The sequence below is a fragment of the Zonotrichia leucophrys genome, chromosome 5 (genome assembly GCF_028769735.1).
Source record: "Zonotrichia leucophrys gambelii isolate GWCS_2022_RI chromosome 5, RI_Zleu_2.0, whole genome shotgun sequence".
NCBI classification, from domain to species: domain Eukaryota; kingdom Metazoa; phylum Chordata; class Aves; order Passeriformes; family Passerellidae; genus Zonotrichia; species Zonotrichia leucophrys.
The window spans coordinates 188,193-208,083 of record NC_088175.1 but is presented as its reverse complement, the minus strand read 5'-3'; the positions used below and the strand labels follow the sequence as shown (position 1 = coordinate 208,083).

Here is a 19,891-nt window from a genome sequence, read left to right as displayed (position 1 = left end):
AATTTAAGAAAGAAAGGAAAGATTAAAAGCCCCTATTTCTGATTTCTGTTCTTGGAATGCGTTTCTCCCATCCGCAGGTGTCTCACCCTGAAAGCTTCCAGGATACAGGTCCTGCCTTCTTCCCACCTTGCGGCTCATCCCCAGAGCATCCGCCCTTGCCTTAGCGGCGTCATTCCCCATCCCCGGCTCTCTCCATCGGGATGTCTCTGGCATGATTTCCCACCTTTCGGGCATTATGATTTCTCACCTTTGGGGCTTTAGGGAAGCCGAGTGGCGGTGCTTTGGAGCCCGCTGGGGCTGGGAGGTGGTGGCGTTGGGCTCCCGGGTGCCTCCTGCCCACGGACACACCCAGAGCCTTGTGTCACACAAAGAAAACGCAGCTCCGGCAAGGAGGGCGGCAGAGCCGGGCATGGCCCCCCGCTTCCTACTTTGCTCTAGGATTTTTTATTTTTTTTTTTTTAACCCACATTAATCCTTTAATTATGCTCCCGAACACTGGTTTCGGGGGGTGGAATATTGCGGGGATGTTGTCTCGCTGCCGCGGAGGCGAAAGGGAACAATGGCATCTCCCTTTTGGGTTGATTTTTCAGCGTGTTTGGAGCGGGTCGGTGCCTGCGCTGGGTGGGGCTGGCCACCTTCCCGGGTGCCTTGGACAGCTTTTCAGCCATTTTTAGTCGGCTTCACACTTCCCAGCCGGCATCCAGCCTTTGTTTTGATAAAAGACAGTCTCTGTGACGCTGCTCTGGTGGGCAGATTAGAGGCAGAAATGCTCGCGGCTGATCCCGCCGGGCAGGATGGGGCTGCTTCGGGCAGGCTTTGTTCGGATGTATTTTTGTAATTTTAAGGTGCATGTTTACGCTGAAGAGTCAGCTCATGGTGCTGATGCTCACAGCAGGGTCCCTGGGAGAGAGATTACTCCATGGCATCATCTCATTAAAGGGTCCAGGATGCTCGCAGGCATAGTTTCGTAAACGCAGCGCGATGCAACAGAAGCTGAAAAACCTTCCTAAAGTGTTTTTTAGGGAGGGGTGGGGACGGAGAGACTTTTGAGATGCCTGTCTCTAGGGAGCTTGATATTTTTGCAATCGCAATTCAGCATTTAATTGTATTTAGGAGCTGAGGGTTTTTTAAGGAAGATGAGTAGCTGGAAAGTAAACAGATGCACCTGTTAAATGCCAGGCTCCAGCAGCTCCGGATTTCCACGCCAAAACGAAGGGCAAAGATTTTCCATGTGTTTGTGGGATTTATTAAGCTCAAATGAGAGAGTCACCACCAAACTTCAGGGTCTTTTCATCTGAGCTTTGCAGATGAACTTCCTCGTAGGGTGGGGTTCGGGTATGGGGTTTTTTTTTCAAAAATGCTCAGTATTTTGCTGATTCTTATAAAAGCATTGACTTGCTGAGTCAGATTGCTGAACCACCTGTTTTTTAGAACCAAACTGAGTATTTTCCTTCTCATGAGAAAAAAAAAATCATAAATTAAAAAAGAGGAATAATGAAGGGCATGCTGCTCTTGTTTAATTAATAATTAATAGTAATAATGGGGTTTCTCTCCTTCAGTGCTTTCCTTTTTGAAAGTGGGGTCGATTTGGTGAAAATTGAATGACACAATATGTCCCATGCTGATTTGAAAAAAAAAATCCCAGGTCTGAAAAAATCAACGCAGTTAAAATAAATCACTTGCCTCACTTCCACAGCATTTGCATTTTTTTTTCCTTTTCCTTGGGTGGTGCTTTATGATTCCAAAATGATCCTGCAGAAAACATGAAATAGCCATAGAATATTTTTTCTGTCATCCAAATTCTTTGATCAGTCCCAGATAAAATAGAGGAAATTTAAAATTCACCAGAAGGAAGACTAAAGACAACCCATTGATTCCTTTAATATCTATTATTCATGTTGTCTCTGTCTCAACCTGGAATATCAGTTCTGTGCAAATCTGGAGTTGTATAATTTTGCCAGCTTGATTGTCAATGGAATTATGGTTCCTCCCTGAAAAGTCTGGAATGTGTCTGTGAGTGTAACAGATACAGAGAGAAACCTCAGTAAATACAGAGCATATTTTTATGGAAATTATGGTGATTCGACAATGAGGTTAACAAAAGTTTTGATTACTCAACAACCAAGCCTGCAACTAGCTGTATCATTGGATTGATCCTATAGTAGTTATAATTGATGTAAAATTGGGTGGGAATTGTGAGAATCTGCCGAGATTCTTGGTGAGGCTTTGACTTTGCCCCACTCAGTCAAGTGAGTTTCCCTTACAGTGAATCAACTGCTGTTGCTGCACACATTTAGAAATACTGGTTTTTACCTGCCCATCCTGCAGGTACAGCAGGATTAGAGCAAAGGTAGATCATCAGCAGCCTTTGGGTGAGCAGGACAGTAATTCAGCCCTGCTGGGCACCTGCTTCATTCAGAATATTAACATGGGTGGCTCTGGGGAGCTGCAGCGGTTCCACGCCCCAGTCGTCTCCGCACTGGAAGGTGATGCATTCGAAGCAGGCTGGGATGGAGCCGTGCATAATGCATGAGTGTGAGGAGAAATGTCCCTGCCTGGGCGTGCTGGGGCTGTGGGCCTTGGAGGAACAGCCTATAGCCTGTGCCAGCTGGGTGTGTGACACAGGAGTGTGACAGAGTGCGTAGCTCCCCTCTGGGAGCTGCTGGGCGAGGACAGCCTCCAGCTGCAGGGGAAGGACAGGTCCCTGTGCCTTCCCCAGGGGCTCAGCTCAGCAGGACACAGGTGGCTTTGGGGAATTGCAGGTTCACACCCTGCTAGAGGCGTTCTCTGGATAAGGGAGGACATAAAACCATAGAACATCCTGAGTTGGGAGGGACTCACAAGGTTCATCAAACTTCTGCCCAGGACACCCCAACAATCCCACCTTGTGCCTGAGAGCACCAGCACCACCTTGCTAAAACACTCCTTGGGATCTGCCAGCCTTGGTGCTGTGACCACCGCCGTGGGGAACCTGTTCAGTGCCCAAACACCCTCTGGGTGAAGAACCTCTTCCTGATATCCAACCTAAACTTCCTGTGGCACAGCTCCAGCCATTCCCTCAGGTTCTGCTGCTGGGCACCACAGAGATGAGATCAGGAGATCAGTGCCCAGGTTTTCACCCAGCTTGGATGAGTTGTTTGGTGTCAGTACACTGGTCCTCATGAATATTCCCTTTTCCATTCTTCTACCTGCCAGCTCTTGGCTGGTCAGGCTTGCTCCTGCAGCTTCAACCTTCTGCAAGGCTCATTAAAAAAGGAAAAATTAAAAGATCCAAAGACACAGGCCCATAAAGTGTTCATAGAAATTATCCTAAATATTACCCCCATTATAATTATAACTTAATGTGGGAAGGGACTGCAGACTTCATCAAATCCATCTAGTTGACATAACTCTGCTGGGACTGCAGTTATTGATTATCATTCCTTGGCAGCTGTTTTCAGAGAGGCAGCTTTCTTACTTGATTGATACATCCATTGGTTTCCACAGGGTGATGGGAAGCTGCAGCAACTGCTCATGGCAATGTTCCTCACTTTAAGACTGATAAAGAATTTCAATGACAATAATACAGTTGCACGCAGTTAATCTGTAATCTTATTGACAGTTGTGAAGTCTGCCTAATTACAGCTTTATAATGAGAATAAAACTTCAGCCAGTTGGTACTTTGAGTGCTTTACTGGAAATATTGTGGGCTGATGTCTCAGCTGGGATCCATTTGATAAAGATCTGCCCCAGTATTTGGTTCTTATGTTGGATCTTGGTAGGGCCAAAGCCCTGGTACCAACTCAATACTTGGTGTAACCAATTTAGCTCACAGTTTCATAAAACTACACCAACTTGTGGGGCATTTATTTCCTAATTTCACAGATGGTTTCCTGTGAAGTTTGAAGGAAATTTGTCAAGATTGTTTACGACTTTCAGATTTGCTGCCTTTTTTTTTTTTTTTTGGTCACTGATGCAGAAATTGTATCAATTCTTCTTCCAGCACATTCCTGTTGATGGCAAAAGGAATCAGTGAGAAAATGTGCTCTGCACACCTGCTGAGCGAGGACATAATCACAGGATGGTTTGGGATGGAAGGGACCTTAAAGACCACTCAGTTCCAACCTCCCTTCCATGGCCAGGGACACCTCCCACCAGACCAGGTTGCTCAGAGCCGTGTCTTTTAACACCTGATGGACAATATTCTTTCATAGCCAGAACAAGGTGAAAATTCTCCCAAAGTAAGAGTATATTGAGGCATTCGCTGAGGATTAATTTAAACTCCATTACGGGGATAATAGCTGAAGCAGTATTGGAGGTCTGCTTTGTTTTCATTTTTTTTTTAGGTCCCTGGGAAGTGAGTTCTGGTGAGGCTTTTATGTTATCAGCAGGGGTACTTTCTCCACATCATATTTAATTATAAGTAACATAGGTCTGAACCGCTCATTTTGAAAATCTGCAGATTTTTGAATATTTGGGTAGAGTCTAAGAGAGAGCCCAAGTCTATTCCTTTGGTCCAGGAGCATCTCAGGAGAATCTTCACATTTCCACAGCATTGTGTGCAGTCAGAGTCTGCATTCAGGGACTCTGCTTGGTCTCCTTGGTGTCTGCTCAATTAAGGTGAGAGCAATAACATCCTCCTCAGAAACTGCCCAAAGCAGGCAGTGATACAGTCTGATGAGCAGGAGTTGTGTGTTTCTCCTGCTGCTGTGCTCAATCCCAGTCCTAAAGCATCTCTCACATGAAAATAACAACAGCATAATTGTTAATAGCAGCAATCACATAATAATTAATAATTAATGATAATAAATGCTACAGTAGACTCGTGTGTGGTGTGGTTGTAGGGTTGATTTCTTGCTGACAATCCTCTTTTACTGCCAGTCCTCTCCTGTCTACCCAAGCCTACTCTGGTGCCTCACATGAGGCAATCCATCAATATTTCTTTGCTCACATCTTGATCTTGCAGATGTTTTAGGAAATAACATGGAGGGCATCAAGGTTTTCCTTTTCTCTGATTCTATTCTTGTTCCAGATCTCCTCTCATCCAACACAGGGGACTAAGAAGGTCTGAACTTTCAAGTTAAACCTTGAAACAAGTGGATGGTGAAGTTATAAAGCTGAACTGAGGACAGGAAGTCAGTGGTCAGAGTGTGTACAACAGGTAGAGGCATGGAGGGATTCCTCAGTGCTGGAGATGGAGGATCAGGAGCTATGCCTCATGAAACAGCAGAGATACCCTCTCTTGGCTCTGCTGCTCATCCCAGCAGACTCCTGAAGGCAGCAGACTGCTCATTAAACCGTGTATCCATCTGTATTACATTATAATAAAATCTGTTGTGGGAAGGGGAGCATTGTCCACATTGGATCCTTCACTGGAGAGGAGAGGGAAAGGCTGGTCCTGCAGCCTGTGACTAAACCTGCAAGCTGGGCTTGCTTTGAGTGCAAGCAGTATTTATTTCTACTCAAAACCTACAGCATTGTCTCATCTGTTGTCAAATACTTTTGTGACAGCACTGTAAACAACGTTGTTCTTCTTAAATTGTGTTTCTTGGGTTTTTTTCACTCCCAGAAGGTCTGATAAATGCCTTATGAAGTCATTTATATTTATGAAGTTGTAATATTACACCATGTACACAAGTAAATGCTGTGTACAGGGAGGTTTTTCTCACTTCTCTTAAAAACTATTATTAGATAGGGAGTAAAACAGTACAACCCATTGATTTTACCTCCTAAGCAGACCTGATGGTACCTTGATGGTGGGAAGGGCAGCTTGATCACTTCCAAAGGTGTTAGTAGTGTACTACTTACACCCTTTTATATAATCATCATACTACATACAATCTTTTATATAATCATCAAGGCCCACGGGCTTCATTTGGAGGCTGAGTACCAGGGCTTTGCTCACAATTTTTGTAATAACTTCCATGGAAATGCTGCTTTTTGCACAGTCATTTTTCACCCAGTTGTTGCAGTAGAGGAAAACAATGCAAAGTCAGAAGAGAACAGATTTTCAGAGGAGAAGCTGTGGAAGATTTGAATTGTGCAGTCTCTACTTGGTTGATCATTAATTTTGATTCTAAAATGCTTTCTTTGAGACACGGAGTGGAAAGATTCTCATTTTTCCTACAAAATTATTTTTGGGAAACATAACCGTGCAGGAGGACATTTTAGCTACAGGTTGGTCTGGATCCTCTATTCTCCCTCTGGGGTCTCTGCTCAGGAGCTGGGCCTGCAGCTGCCTCCCACCACAAGGTTCTGGGGACCACAAAAACCCCCAAAGCCCAGCCCTCATGTTTCCAGATCCTAACAAGAATGGATTCAGGAGCATTTTTAATCATTCTACCTTGGCACTGCCCTTTCCAGCCCCCACATCTGTCTTCTGGCTTCTTTGATACCAAGAGGAGCAAAAGCATTTTCTGCTGCAGGCCATGGTAGAGCTGTGAGAGCTTTTGGGCACTAGGGAGCCATTCCTTGCAGGCACAAGCGCTGCCGTGCTGTGCTGATTCTTATATTTGTGAGGTTCATTTCAGCTTGCCCCACAAACATGGCTTTTTACCAGCTGTCCATATTAACAGGTGCTTTCTTGTACCACAGAGTTCACCTTTGCTAGCGTGTGGCCCCAAGTGCAGGATCCCATTCGTTTAGCCAGATGAGGTTCTGCCAGAAATGTGGCTTTGAAGCAGTGTTTTGGCAACCTTGAAGAATCTTGCAGCTATAAGACCACTTGAGTATCATTTTGTGAGTTCTGGTGTGAGTTAAAAAGCACAAGTAGGCAATACTTGCAGACAAACAGCTCATCAGACACACTTCTCCCAAAAAATTCTTCAAAGGCAGCGGCAGTGACCTGCAGTGCTGCTGTCTTAAAGATGGTAAGCCTGCCTTAATAAATGCAAATAGTTTTGAGTCTGAGGCAGTTCTGGCAAAACCCAGAGTCCTTTTATACCTCCACAAATGACTCAGACTTCTGGTGAGTTGTACTGTTAAGAGTGCAAAGTGAGTGATGTTGCTTCCCTCCTTCCAGGAGGCTAAAGGGAGATCATGGAAAGCTACAGCAGAACAGCTTCTGCATGCTAATGGGCATGGGGTAGGATTTTACAGTAGTGAATTTCCAAACAGAAGGAGCCTGACCCTCAAGCAAAGCCAAGGCTGATTTCAATGCCCAAACTCCTTTTGCAAACTGGGTGGTTTGAAGTTTTGGCTCTCGGAAGTGGATCTTGCTTAGCCAGACAGACTGAGCCCCTGTCCAACTGCATGCACAGCACACACCACAGCCTCACGTGGCACCAGCCTCTGCCTCATGAATATTCAGCGTGCGTTGCTCAGAATTGTGCCATTGTGGTGGGGTTGGGCAGCACCATGCACACGCACACCCCTGCCCAAGTAAAACACCCAGCGCTTGCAGGACCCTGCGCCACACCAGGACTTTTTATTCCTTCCCTTCTGATTGACCAAAGCACTCAGTTATTTTGTGCTTAATTTGTGCTGGGAGGTATCCTCTGTCCTTTAGCTGGTCTGGGGAGTGCTGTAGGCACCTTGGAGCTGGGCTGGAAGCTGTCTGAGCCTGGCTGAGCGTGGGGCTGGCGCGTGCTGGCGAGTGGCCCTGCAGAGGAGGGTGTGTGTGTGTGAGAGCTGCAGCTCCAGCTCCTCTCCTGGCCTGTCATCCTCATTCCCACTGCGTCCCCATGTGCTGGGAGGCTGCTCTGAGCCTGGCTGGTTGTCTCTTCAGTGTGGCAAGGAAGAGGAACAGGCAGATGCCCTTCAAGCAAAGCTCAGGCACTGGTTGTACTTAGTCACCTGTTGGAAGACACTAAACCCATGGGGTCAGAGAGTGTTTGGTATCTCAATCAATTTTACATGAATATAGGGTGAGTTAAAACTCAAAGCAGACATATTAATGTGGTGGACTGTGGGGATTTGTGAAGGAATTCAAATGAGTTAGAAACGGGACTCTGAATTGCTTTTGATGATGCGATTTATTTTTCTTATCTTCTACACAGGCAGGAAGGGTGAGCTCAGCTCACATCTTCACTGCATGGTTCAGAAGGTCACAAGATTTCTAGTTACAAGACCTTTTAAAGATTTATTGACCAATAAAACACTGTCCACAAGGATATTTATGGTTTTGACCCAATCCTCAAATATTTCATCTTATGGACTCATGTTTCAGTGTAAGCTTTCTAAGCCAATCATGTTATGACACACAAACCTACAGTACTGTACTTTAAAACTCTAAATTTTCCTCTACTTAGCTTAATGTGTCTTTGCTTTAAACTATAAATCCACATTCTCAATTCTAACGCCTAAGCTTGGTAGCCTTTTCCAAGGTCTCAAATAAAATCCTGTGTTTAATTCTAAGCTTTGGTTCACAGGTCCAAAGTTCTGAGAATTCCCTGCATTTCAGATTCCAACAGTGCACAACCTCATCTTTAATTTTAATTCCTGTTTAGAATAAAAAAGAAAGGGTGTGAGGAAGGTTGACGCAAGTCTGGGTTCACCTGATGGTCAATGAGAAAATTTCTCATTTGTTTGCCTCTTGGTCTCTATTTACAGCACCAGACACTGATGTGACAGGTACTTTGGCTCTGGTGTAAATGGTTACAGGAGGAAATGGCACTCTGAGGAAGCCAGGCAAAGGATCCCAGCTGGGGCATTCTGCACCCAGAGCTCCTCTCCCTGCTTTCCTTGTTTAGGCGAGGAAATGTAGGAGAAAAATGTATTTAACCACTGTCTCAGCAAGGAAGCATTTCTTTACCAAGAGGGTGATCAAACCCTGGAACTGGCTTCTAGAGAGAAGGTCAATGCCCCAAACCTGTAAATGTTTCAGAGGCATTTGGAAAATGCTCTCAAAAACATGCTTTAGCTTTTGGTCAGCCCTGAATTGGTCAGGCTGTTAGAGTAGTTGATGGTTGTAGGTGCCTCACAACTGAAATACTCTCCTCTCCTCTCCTCTCCTCTCCTCTCCTCTCCTCTCCTCTCCTCTCCTCTCCTCTCCTCTCCTCTCCTCTCCTCTCCTCTCCTCTCCTCTCCTCTCCTCTCCTCTCCTCTCCTCTCTTTAAAAAACCTTTGAAGTGACTGAAGCTGCAACTGAAAGAGAAAACACGGTTCTGACAGGTGCAGCTCAGGTGTTTTTAGCAGCATCTAAATTCCAGGGGAGCTGATACAGCTCAAATCCCTGAGGCCTGTCCAGCCAAAGTCTTCCCAAGTCTCCACAGATTTATAGTTCTGGATTCTCCTTCTTCCCCTTCCCTGCCCAAGGAGCTTTGAGGTTCATCTCCGTCCTGTATCACCTTTTGCAAAGAGGTTTGGCTCAGCCCCTTCTCCATAAGGGAGAGGAGGAGGAATGGCTACAGGAACATCAAATCCCACCCAAACAGCTGGACAGGGCAGCAGTGCTGCAGCTCCATGTCCCCTCAGGGGAGATGAGGAGAAGGCAGATGTTCTTCCTGCCCTTGAGAGTCCTGACAGAGCTGGCAGGCTGTGGGTGAGGGGAATGTGCTCCCTGGATGGATGTGGGCACTGGGAGAGCCATGTAAAAAAACTGAACTCGTATCTCCCTTTTCTGTGCTGAGATTTTCCATCTAGCAATTGGCACTTCTTTTTTCATGCACATGGGAATATTTGCCTCAGGTCTAAAAGACACAGGATCCCTCTCTCCCAGGTCTCCTTTGGCTGCAGAAAGAGGCCAGATGCTTTTTCATCTCCTCCCTCTCACATGCTCTTGTTCCCAGAACTGTGTCACTTGGCCTCCGTCCATCTCGCTCTGATCCTTTCCTTACCTGGTACAGCTGAGTAAATGTCCCAGTCATTCCATGGCAGGAACAGATGGCTTTCAGGATATACACACACCTGGGCAGGCCTGTCTTAAGTAACTCAGCATCTTCCCTTTTGAGGAGAATGAGAAAATGCAGTTTGGCATCTCTCTGCATGAGAATGCAGCCCACTGCCAGTCTGCAGGAGTATGAGTTTGAAGATCGTTGGAAGGAAAAGGCTTAGTTGGTCATTATAGATCTTATAATTAATTGGGATTGACTCAGGGAGCTCTATTGGAGTTCAGTTTGTATTTTTTGGCTCAGTTCTCCTTTGTTTGCCTCTCTACTGCCTGTGTCCCAGGGAATGTTTTCCCCTGGCACGTGTCCTTTTTCTGCCATCAGCAGATTATGTACCACGTACACCAGCTCACCTGTGCAATTTATTGTTAAGGTTTTGTGTGATAGACAACTTAAGTATCTCACAGGCAGATTTACATAAATTTTCAGTACTCTGACAGATTAATTTTTGAGCACAAAAAATATCAGGTTGTGAATAATCAGAGAATCTTAGAATGGGTTGGTTTGGAAGGGAGCTTAAAAATCATCTCATCCCACCCCTCCTGCCATGGGCAGGGACACCTTCCACTTGTTCCATGCCCCATCCTGCCTGGTCTTGAACATTTCCAGAGATGGGGCAGCCACAGCTTCTGTAGGCACCCTGTGCCAGGGCCTCATCACCCTCACAGAAAATAAAACACCTCCTGTCCAAGTGCTCACTGGTGACAGCACCCAGTTGAGCTGCAGGATTTTCAAGTATCTTTACTGCAAAAGACTATGATAAATGGCCAAACCTGCACCCTTGTGTTCTGGATGCCATTTTGTAAGGATGGTTTGCAAGGATGGAGTTGCATGCTCCATCACCTCATTACTGTGAGCAATCAGGAGCTCCAGCTGTGTCCTGCAATGCAGCTGTGTCTGCTATTAAACCTCCTTGTCCAGGTGCTCTGACAATGCTGGAACTGCATTTTGGAGCATTCCAAACTCCCTGCCCCTGAGTTTCTGCAGGAAGCAGGCATGGGCACCTATCTGTAAAAGACTGGTCCCTGTTTTGTGGGGTCAGCACCCAGGATCCCAAAACAGGCACCAAGATCCCTTGTCCTGTGGCTTCCATGCAGCCCATAGGATCCAGCCATGTGTGCTGATGACCACAGGTCCAGTGCTGAACACTTAAAAATAGTAAAAGGTTCATTTATAGAGTATATTGATGGAGAGTATAATTGGATGTGAATGGTGCATGAAGAGAGGAGAGCTCAGTAATACAACAGCAATTTTTGATTTCAAGCCCATCACTGTAAAGCAAGGCTAATATGTGTAATAGTAATGAGTAATAGAACTCATTGACTCAAGGCAAACACTCTCTGATGACTCACAATTTTTTGAGATTTGATTTGATTATAAGGACTAAGAGGCTGGATTAATTTTGTTTCTTTTAGTATCAGTGACTGTTTTTTTTTCCTGACAGATTGCAGTTTTCCTGAATTTACTCTTTGTTCAGAATGATTTGACAAGTGGCATCTCTCAAATCTGTTTGGCTGGTGCTGTGTTCAAGCTGTTCTTGAGGACTTGTGCAGTGTGTGAAATTAAAGCTGTTTTGTTTAGGTTGTCATGAGCACGTTTTCTGGCTGGATGAAGAGTCCTCTCAGAAACAGGTTGTGGGTGTGAACAGATTTAATTCACCTTTGTGGACTGGATATTCCACAATCCTTTCATAAAATTTTCCTATTTTAGTGGCTGACTCTGATACTAAAATTTTTTGCTAGAGAGGTTGAGATAAAATATACAAAGTGGGTGGAAAACACTGTAAAAGTTAACTGCTTTACAAATACAAAAATGCACTAGTTGAAAATGGTCATATGCACTTGTTTTGTTCTAGCCAGCACCTCCCATGGACAGGGGAAGTTATATAACAAGCAGAAAGCTTTTTTTTTTTTTTTTTTATCTCTGATTCTGAGGTTTGATTGAGTTGCAAGAAAGATTATTCTGTATTTGAAAGCCTTACCTGAAAAATGGTTTCCTACTCACGGAACTATTAAGCAGTGGTAAAACCAGGAGTCTTTTCCTTTCTCAAAACTTATGAAATAACAAAATTAAATTGTCAAAACTTTGAATAGGAAAATGGTTTATTGTGGCTAGCCCCAAACTTCTGCATTCATTTATCAACAACCAAAACTGGAAAACGCTTGATCAAGCATTTGGCATTTGAACTTGTTAAAAACAAAAACAAATTTAAAAAATGGAATTTTCAGACTGAGTAAATGCAAGGTAGGTTGAAATCTTCCATTCAGCCCTAGCAACAGCACAAAGCACTTGCAACCAGCTTGCACTTGCCTTGCTGCTGCAAGAGACCCACCCACCATGCTGCGGTTGGAGATACTCATCCATCTTATCTAACCCAGGCACAGGCACAAGCAAAACAAGGATTTCAAGTAGGTCATCGGTTGTAATTTCCTCAGCCTGTGGCTCCAGTCCCTTTGCTGCTCCTGCTGAGGAGCTCCTGCTGGTGCTGCTGTGAGCGGAGACATCGCTGCTCCCTGAGGGTCACACAGGGCCAGTAGTGACCACTGCCGATGCCTTTGCAGCTCTGGCCTGTTGTATTTGCTGGGAAATGCTCCAAAAAAGGCAGGAATGATGCATCTGACTCCATGTTCTCAGAAGGCTAATTTATTACTTTATAATAGTTTATTATATTAAAGAGTACTATATTATACTAAAGAATACAGGAAGGATACTTGTTAAAATGCTAAAAAGATAATAATGAAAAGTTGTGACTCTCTCCAGAGTCGTGACACAGCTAGGCCCTGATTGGCCAACGAGTAAAAAACAACTCACAGCAGAACCCAATGAAACAATCACCTGTGGGTAAACAATCTCCAAACACATTTCACACAGGAGAAGCAAAAGAGATAAGAATTGTTTTCCTTTTCTCTGAGGCTTCTCAGCTTCCCAGGAGAAAAAATCCCAGGCGAAGGGATTTTTTCAGAGTGTATGAACCAGAATCCAATGAAACACTCACCTGTGGGTAAGCAATCTCCAAACACATTGCACACGAGCAAAACAGAGGAGAAGCAAATGAGATAAGAATTGTTTTCCTTTTCCCTGAGGCTTCTCAGCTTCCCAGGAGAAAAAATCCTGGGATGAAGGGATTTTTTCAGAGAATGTGAACCACCTGCCTTTAACAATTTATTCTTCTCCCCCCAGCTATCGACCTGTTGTACTGGCGTGACATCAAGCAGACGGGGATCGTGTTTGGCAGCCTCCTGTTGCTGCTCTTCTCCCTGACCCAGTTCAGCGTCGTCAGCGTCGTGGCCTACCTGGCCCTGGCCGGCCTCTCGGCCACCATCAGCTTCAGAATCTACAAATCCGTCCTACAGGCCGTGCAGAAGACGGACGAGGGCCACCCCTTCAAGTGAGTGGCTTTGTGCTTGTTGGGAAGGATGAAAGTTTGACAAGATATGTATGCTTAGCAGCAAGATTTTTGAATGTAGAATCTGAAGAAGGAATAGAAATGAAAACAAGTTTTGGTATAGAAGAGAAGAATTGCTGAGCTAGTTTTACTGGATAACCAAGGAGGAAAAGGGTGTGTTAGACAGAAGGGGTTTTTATGACTTAGAGCAAAGTGAGTGGCTTTTTCGTTTTTGGGAAGGATGAAAGTTTGACAAGGAAGTCTCACAGATATGGATGCTTAGCAGAAAGATTTTTGAATGCAGAATCTGAAGAAGGAATAGAAACAAAAGCAAGTTTTGATATAGAAGAAAAGAATTGAGCGAGTCTTACTGGATAACCAAAGAGGCAAAGGGTGTGTTAGGTAGAAGGGGTTTTTATGACGTAGAGCAAAGGATAAACCCACCTCAAACAAGAAGATGATTTTACCAAGCAGAAAGATAGCACAGGCAAACAAGACAGCAAATGTTTCAAGTAGAAAAAAGAATTTTCCACTGCAAGAAAACTGAAAAACAACTTCTAGCTTAAACTGTAATGTACTAACTTTTAGTGACTGGAGGATTGTAACATGAATATGGTAATTATAGTAGTTATGATATGCTATAGGTAAAAATTAAGGTATAAATTGGTTCTACTGTATGAAGATGCTCAGCAAAGTATAGAATGCATTGTAACCTAAACCAAAGGGTCTCCAGGCCTGCCTGCAGCTGGAGCTGACAGCTGTAGGCACAGCCTCTGTCACCCCCAACCCGGGGCTGCTGTAACCCCTTGGATGTAATAAACTGCATTTTGAAGAGCTGCCTGGAGTCCCACATCTCTCATTCAGGCTCTTACTGTGGTGATGCCCAAGCCCTACTTTTGTGCCAGAAGAAATTCTCATCTTGCTCATAAAGCAGCAAATAAAAATATTTTCACAGTGTCTCAAAAATCGTAAGTTTCTGTCACCTTAGATCCTGGAGAGAGAAAGAAAAATGAAACACCACAAAAATTGTCATCCTCTAGGACATGGGATTTTTTTCTCAAAAAGATACAGGAAATTTTAAGCAGAGAACAGGAGTTTCTTTAGAGCTGGTGATAATACAGCATACCTGCAAGAGAAAAGAGCATTGTTTCTGGGCAAAATCTATTGCCCTTCAAGTGAGTGGCTTTGTGGTGATGTCCAAGCACTGCTTTTGTGCCAGAAGAAATTATCTTCTTGCTCATAAAGCAGGAAATAATGACGTTTTCACAGTGTCTCAAAAATTGTAAGGTTCTGTTGGCTTAGATCCTGGAGAGAGAAAGAAAAACTAAACACCACAAAGATCATCCTCTAGGACATGGGATTTTTTCCTCAAAAAGATACGGGAAATTTTAAGCAGAGAAAAGGAGTTTAGAGCTGGTGATAATACAACATACCTGCAAGAGAAAAGGGCATTGTTTCTGGGCACAATCTATTGGGTATAGAAGGCAACTATTGATATCTTTTCTCCAGCAACCCAATATCTAAGCGATGGTGGCAGTGCCAATGCACTCCCCACTCTCCACAGGGTCTGGAGGGATTGCTCCACAAGAACAGTGATCCTTTCTCCTCTGCTGTGCCCACCAGCTGGTCGTGGAACTGGTGTGGTTTACAGACACTCACACACTAAAAAAGAATCTTGTTGGGGTGCTGCTCCTCCTGCTTCACTTGGGCCAGTTCTGAGCAGCGACTCAGGATAGGGGTGCATAGCTCAGAGAGCAGCACAGAAATTTGTGGGGAAAACTCCAAGATCAGATTTGTATCCCCATTTGGGTGAGAAAAAGAGAGAAATCCCATCAAGACCAGGCTCTGTGGGGGAAGAGGGTGAGTCTGGAGGTGAACAGCCCCAGCTCAGCATCACCCAGAGAGGAGTGAGGAGATGTGCTCATGGCCCTGGGCCTGCAGGGAGGGGAGCTCATTGCTCCAGCACAAAGAAATGAGATCTGGGAAGGAGGGAATGATGGGGTGGATGGGTTTGAGTGTGAACAGCTGGGGAAACTTCCCAGGTTTGTAATGGGACCTGTGTTTCTGGCAGAGCCTACTTGGAGATGGAGATGAATCTTTCACAGGACCAGATCCAGAAATACACAGATTGTCTCCAGCTATACGTCAACAGCACAGTCAAAGAGCTGAGGAGACTCTTTCTCGTTCAGGACCTTGTGGATTCTTTAAAAGTAGGATTGCTTTAAATATTTTTAACCCGTCTCTAGAGGATAAATCTACATTTCAAAGAGCTGCTTCCCATGTTGACAGGGTTGTCATGAAACCTAGTTTTGTGTAGCTCCAAATATGAAAGTTGCTCTGCTTTTTGATTTAAAAACTGTTTCCAGCACTTCAGAGGTTTGGCATTTGAATGTATTGATAGGTAATACAGGATGTAAAAATTTGCAGAAACAACTTAGCTCCTCCTCAGTTCTAGAAGCATCCCAGAAATTTGCTTTCTATTGCTTTGTTATAAAATAATGGTCCTCTCTGTTAATCTGGATTTCATCTGGTCGCATTTCCTGCTACGGAAGAAGATGTTCTTTCACCCCCTGCTGAAATAACTATTGATTTTTAGCCTTATACTCAAGCAGGTGTCTTTTAGAGCAAGGGGAAGATCATTAAGAGAGCAGACATAGGTTAGGCTCCTAAATTACTAAAGAATTTTAGGAAAATGTACCCATCTTTCAGCCTCAAGTGTTATCAGTCCCTGGGATTACCACTTCAGGGTTCTGTTTAACCTGTTTGGGGTTAAACATCTGCCCAGACATCGTAAAAATTGGATGCAGAAATCTGCCTATGCCATTCTCAATGCAGAGTTCTACGTGGATGCAATTTAAGCCCTAAATAGACATGAAAGCTGAGCTAAGAGGGTGAGGAGCAGAACAGAGAATGGGTTTTATACACCTAGAAAAACTACCTCGTTCCCAATGTGCCTTAACCACTCTCTTCCACATTAAAAAGGGCTAATGTGCTGTTATATTAGCTATTTGAGCAAACTGTTTTCTTCTTATGCTGGCACTGGAGGTGATGTAATGATCCATCTTTAATTTAGTTTGCAGTACTAATGTGGCTGCTGACTTACGTGGGAGCCCTCTTCAATGGCCTGACTCTTCTGATAATGGGTAAAAATCAGCATTTCTTTTAAAAATCTGTTTTTAACTTGAACTCCCTCCAGATTTCAACTTAGACAAAACAGCCTATCCTTGGCCTGCCTTCCCCTCAGTTAAACCATCAACATTTATTTCCCTTCCCTGTAAATATTAATTGTTCTGTTATGCTGTCCCTCCTGCTAGAGCTACTTTGCAGTTTATGGTTTTGTGCAACTCCCAGTCCCAGAGCAGTGGGGAATTCCATATTTGGGAGGCTTGAGCAAAGTGCATTTTTAATACAAAGCTCCCTGGTGGATCAGCTGACCAAGTGGCACGATAATGTGTTTGCCACCAAAGTAGGTCTCTCCTCTGGGGGAATCTGATCGGCAGAACATAACACTGTGCTCCTTTTCTCCTCAGCTGTGGTGTCTATGTTTACTCTCCCCGTTGTATATGACAAGTACCAGGTAGGTCTGTCTGCAGGGTGCATTTGGGGTGGCCCTACCTGGTTGTTGCCTCCTTGACTTGGTCTCCTCTTGCTCTTTGCAGGCACAGATTGATCAATACTTGGGGCTGGTGCGGACCCACATAAACACGGTGGTGGCAAAGTGAGTTCAGCAGCCAACTGTGGGAGGTTGTGGTGCCCTTGGGGTTGGCTGGGACCTGGGTGGCCCTCAGGACACTGTGTCCTGTCAGTGGTGTCCTCCCAGAGAGGTTGAGATGCCTGGAGAAACCCTCCCAGCTGAGTGCAGACCAAGGCACTCCGTCCTTCTGTTCTCTCCCCTGCTGTTTGGGGGATTGTGGGCAGAGCAGCCCAGTCACAGACTGGTGTCCACACTGGTACCTGGCCAGGACAAACAGGAAGGAATGAGTTCATTCTCTTCCCCACTGACCACTCCAAGCCCGGTTTTTTGCATGTGCTGATAGCATTAATGGCCAAAGTGGGATTGGGACACTACCCTGTCACAGAAAGCAAATACCTGGAAGCACCATGATCTTCAGTGTTTCAAATCTCCATGACACAGGGTGATATTTTGAAATTTTGTTCTCAAAATTCTATTTTTAGACTCTATTCCTGGCTTTCTATAGGCAATAGACCATGGAGAAATAATGTTGGGGGGAGAATATCACTGAGCATATCCCTAGATTACATGAACCATCAAAAACCAGGCCTGTAAGAACACCTGGTGGGCATCACTTCTGTTTCTCATGGCACTTTATTCACCTGTTGAGACAACACGCTGAGCATGGACTAGAGATTAACCCTGCCTAAGAGTCCAAGTGGGGAACCACTGGAATGGAATAACTGCCTCACCATATAATCCTTTTTCTTCTTCTTCTTTATTTTTTAGGATTCAAGCTAAAATCCCAGGTGCTAAGAGAAAGGCAGAGTAAATCAGACATCAAGAATTCATCGATTACAGTAGTGCATAATGGGGAAATCTGGAGTGAAAACAGCTCTGTTCTTACACTTTACTGCAAATTTATCATTCTTTTTTTTTTCTTGACACCATAATCTTAGAAACATAAAACTCAGAAGCAGTGCTTTTCCCCTGCTGCTTCTGCACTTAGAATATTTGCAATCACTTGTGTCAAGCACTAAAGTATAGTAAAGAGAAAAGTGTACTAGATGTGGTTTTTTGTGTTGCTTATAAAAGTGCATGATGGTGAGAGCCTAAATAATATTGACCTCTTTATTTAATTTTTTTTTTAGTGTTTTTCCTTCTTCTATTGGCATTGCTTCTATAACTTTTAATGTTACATGTGGCTAGGGGCTTTCCTGCTTAGCGCACTTGATGCAATAGTTAAAATTGCTTCTACGTCACTGGGTTGCTGGTTGGATTCATCTTTATTAACTATATAGAATTGTAGACTGATGTTTTAGTGTTTTCCAGCACAAATAAAATAAACAGTAATCAGTACTTATGGTAATCAGTTTTGTATAACTCAAAAAAAAGAAAAAAAGAAAAAAAGAAAATAAAACCCAGTACTTTTGTCGTAAAGGATTGACAGGCTGATTTACATGTATGGTAACTGGAAAGTTCCAGCATGTTCAATTTATTACAATTTGTATTACATTCTCTGTAGTTCCTAATGGACTTAATTATGGACTCTGAATATTTGCACTTATGTACTTGATACCGAATGCAGAAATAAATGTTACTAAATGTAAAAAGTTCTCTTTCTTGTCACCACTGGGGTTACCTTGACATTTGGGAGCTGGACACACACTGTGCCAAAAGGAGCATTTTCCCTCTTTCTCTCTCCTCTGGACATCTGCACACACTTTGCCCTTACATCATGGTGCAGTCCAACAAGTAGTACCTGATGTCTTGCTCTTAGTTAGACATCCTAGGTGTCTAACTAAGAGTAAGTAGGTCATCTAATATTTTTACATCTTGATGATCTTCCTTGGAATAAAAGGAAGATCTCTGCACACAGTTTGTTTAGTTTTGATGGTGGTGTAGCAAATATCAGGTAGATGAATCAGGGTCTCTTCCTCCATTTGCTCGCTGTGCAAACCACGAGCAGCACAGTGTGGAGGTGTCAGCCCAGCACAAAGGGCTCTTCAATTTCCTTATCACCAACTGCTGTCTTACCCAAAACTGTTCTCTGAAATCTGCTTTAGACAGAATCAATACCAAATCCAGAGGCTGGGAGCTGAAACAAGCATTTCCTCTAGTACAAAAGTGAAGTTTTTTAAAAATTGGAATTTGGTGTTTGAAAACCATCAGAGGAGAGAAACAGCTGTTGAAAATTATCCAAAGTGCTTCAAAACAAACAATTGGGTAAGTGCTTTATTTGCCCATTCGTGGAGCACACCTGTGGAATTTTTTTTTCATATTAAAATGTGAACATCAAAATATCTTCAGCCAAATTGCTGTTTTTCTTTTCAGTCACAAATGTTTTGTGAAGAATTTATTTTTATACAAAGAACTAGATTTTTAAACACTTGTCCCAACTTTGTAAATTTGAAGTCTTTCCTTAGACTTACTCATTAATTCACCTTTGTCTCAATTCCACATGGGCACAGTGACACCTGTCCAAGGCCAGGCTGCAGTTCTGTTTGTATCTAAATGTAAAACCCAAGTGCACATAAGGAGTTGTTAGAAACATTGATATGGCTGTGCGCTAGTTAATTCTTGTGACAAGTCTCAAATACCCTTATTTTCATTTAAGCTTTATATCTAAATGTTAAAATGCTAGGTTGGATTTTAAATGTCATCGGCAGCTAGATGGGAACATTTTTTCCTCAATGAGAAACTGAATGTCTTAAAAGAACATATATTGGTTTTGATCAGGTGGAGTATTTAGCAGGTGCAGTTTGCATCCAAGAGTTAAAATTCAACAGGAACCCTCATTTTTATCTACTGTGGATTTCCCTGTGTCTCTGAGGAAGGGAGTTCAGACAATACAAAGCATCCCTGAAGATAAAGATTCACCACCAGAATTCTTATTACTTACAAGATGAGTGCATGGGCCCAACACGTTGATTTTGAAAATGAGCCCATTTAATGTCCCATCCCCCTGGTCTCATAAATGTGTTTTTCCTTCACACCCCTAGTACAGTAATATCCAAGACTGGCCTC

The 19,891-nt window shown here is 43.7% G+C and overlaps 1 protein-coding gene across 2 annotated transcripts in view; it reads left to right on the top strand.

The window, feature by feature from the left end:
* The window catches only part of RTN1 (reticulon 1), a 123,928-nt gene extending 105,451 nt beyond the window's left edge, over positions 1-18,477 (top strand). For both annotated transcript variants that reach the window (XM_064714947.1, XM_064714948.1), the window contains 6 exons: positions 12,987-13,194; positions 15,263-15,401; positions 16,265-16,334; positions 16,722-16,768; positions 16,851-16,909; positions 17,654-18,477. In XM_064714947.1, the coding sequence (XP_064571017.1) occupies positions 12,987-13,194; positions 15,263-15,401; positions 16,265-16,334; positions 16,722-16,768; positions 16,851-16,909; positions 17,654-17,696 (566 nt within the window). In that variant the 3' untranslated portion in view covers positions 17,697-18,477. The remainder of the gene's footprint in view (positions 1-12,986; positions 13,195-15,262; positions 15,402-16,264; positions 16,335-16,721; positions 16,769-16,850; positions 16,910-17,653) is intronic.
* Positions 18,478-19,891: the final 1,414 nt, after the last annotated feature.